General features: G+C 43.7%; 1 protein-coding gene across 1 annotated transcript in view; it reads left to right on the top strand.

The window, feature by feature from the left end:
* Positions 1-1,932, top strand: part of ptcd1 (pentatricopeptide repeat domain 1) — a 4,625-nt gene that overhangs the window by 1,040 nt on the left and 1,653 nt on the right. The window contains exons 3-6 of the mRNA XM_032538002.1: positions 17-235; positions 335-436; positions 531-1,208; positions 1,539-1,655. Coding sequence (XP_032393893.1) covers positions 17-235; positions 335-436; positions 531-1,208; positions 1,539-1,655 — 1,116 coding nt within the window. The remainder of the gene's footprint in view (positions 1-16; positions 236-334; positions 437-530; positions 1,209-1,538; positions 1,656-1,932) is intronic.

Raw genomic sequence — 1,932 nt, 5'->3', positions numbered from 1 at the left:
TGTGTGTGTCTTGCAGATGAAAAAGCGAGGTCTAGAGGCTGCAGATGCCACCTACACCGCTCTGTTCAATGCCTGTGCGGAGTCGCCATCCAAACAAGCCGGTCTCCAGCAAGCGTTGAAATTGGAGCAGGAACTCCGTTGTAAAAACTACCCCCTCAGCACCATCACGTACCACGCCCTTCTCAAGACACACGCCATGACCAACAACCTTCAAGCCTGTATTCACACGCTCAGGGTACAGCATGGGCCAAAATTTGTATATACTGTATGTGTTTGGAAGGTTGGTTTACTGAATTTTGTTAGATTTATAAATACGATTTGTGTATGTTTGCAGGAGATGCTGCAGAACGGCCATGCTGTAACTCAGGAGACTTTTCACTATCTGCTGATGGGCTGTTTGAAGGACAAACAAACCGGATTCAGACTGGCCCTACAGGTAGATGCATGATTCAAAGCCACCTAACCACATTAATATTGAATATTCGCATGGCACAGTCAATAGGTGCCTTACTTCTTTGTTTCTGTTTCAGGTTTGGCGCCAAATGCTGAGGTCAGGGATTGTTCCAGACTCAAAGAACTATAACCTTCTCTTGCGAACCGCTAGGGATTGTGGGATTGGCGATCCTGCCCTGGCCACGGATGTGCTGCTGAGGCCTGGCTGGAAGTATGAGAAGGAACGTTTGTCACATGAAAAATCTGAGCCTGGACACAGGGATCTAATAGACATTGACATCCTGGAGAGGCAGCTGTTTATCCAACCTGATCCACATAGTGACAGTCAGCAGGACAGCAGAGGCAGAGAGGAAGAAACCTACAGCAGAAACGACTCAACCCATTTGGTAGCAGTCAGACAAAGGGACACTGTTGTGTTGCCTTTAGATTTATCTGGTGATTCTACAGCCCCTAACTTACTGGACATTTTTGAGTGTAAGAGTGGTAGTGTGGTCTCACTTGGCACCGTGGATGGATCATCAGATCGGCTCGCCCTCATCGGAGGAGCTCAAGGTTTCCTGGAGAAGATGGCCGCTAACCGACTTAGTCCAGACCTTAGAACTCTGACTCTGATAGCCGACATGATGGAGCCTGGGTACAAGTCTCTGCAGATGCTGCTGAAGGTCGCAAAACAACATGAAGTGAAGCTTGACGTTGCATTCTTTAACTCTGTGATGCGCAGAGCGGCAAAAGTTGGCAACCTGGAGGAGGCAAAGGTACAGACACTCATGCACGTAGTTTTGGTTCCATGTGGCCAGGTTTTTGCCTCCACCCAAATACAGGAAACAGTTTTCATAAGAAGATGTTGACGGTGTGTCCAATCAGAGCAACAAAAGACAAAGTTCCTGGAAATATATTTTTCTGTTGATTGTTTTTCCATTTTATTTTATTTTTCAATGCTGTGAGCACCAAACACCACTTACAAAACCTGGACAATAGTGAAAATATGTATTTTAATATATTTGTAATATGTGTCTTTCTCTTTCCGGGTGAAGCAACCCTTAAAGAGTCTGTGCATATTTGTGACACTTTTGTTCTCTTTCTAGGCTGTGTTGAGTGTGATGCGACAGCGCAACGTAAATGTGGATGTACAGACATTTGGAAGCCTCGCATTAGGCTGTGAGCGACAGCAGGACGGGCTTCAGCTGCTGAAGGACATGGAGGTGATGGAACACTAAACACACAAAAGTCAGAAAACATGTGAAATCTCACGTCTTATTTGTATAATGAAAGTCCGAAAATTCTTCCATATTTTGTCACAGCTGCTTTGTCTTATGTTGATGTGTACACAGAGAACATGGAAAATGCCGAGTTTTACCTGCACTAAGAGATGAAGATGAACTGTAGCATTGTTATAGGACATACAACTGACTTGACTACTTAATAATAATAATAATAATAATAATAATAATAATAATAATAATAATTATTATTATTATT

The sequence above is a fragment of the Etheostoma spectabile genome, chromosome 2 (genome assembly GCF_008692095.1).
Source record: "Etheostoma spectabile isolate EspeVRDwgs_2016 chromosome 2, UIUC_Espe_1.0, whole genome shotgun sequence".
NCBI classification, from domain to species: domain Eukaryota; kingdom Metazoa; phylum Chordata; class Actinopteri; order Perciformes; family Percidae; genus Etheostoma; species Etheostoma spectabile.
This window is presented reverse-complemented; position numbering and strand designations above follow the sequence as displayed.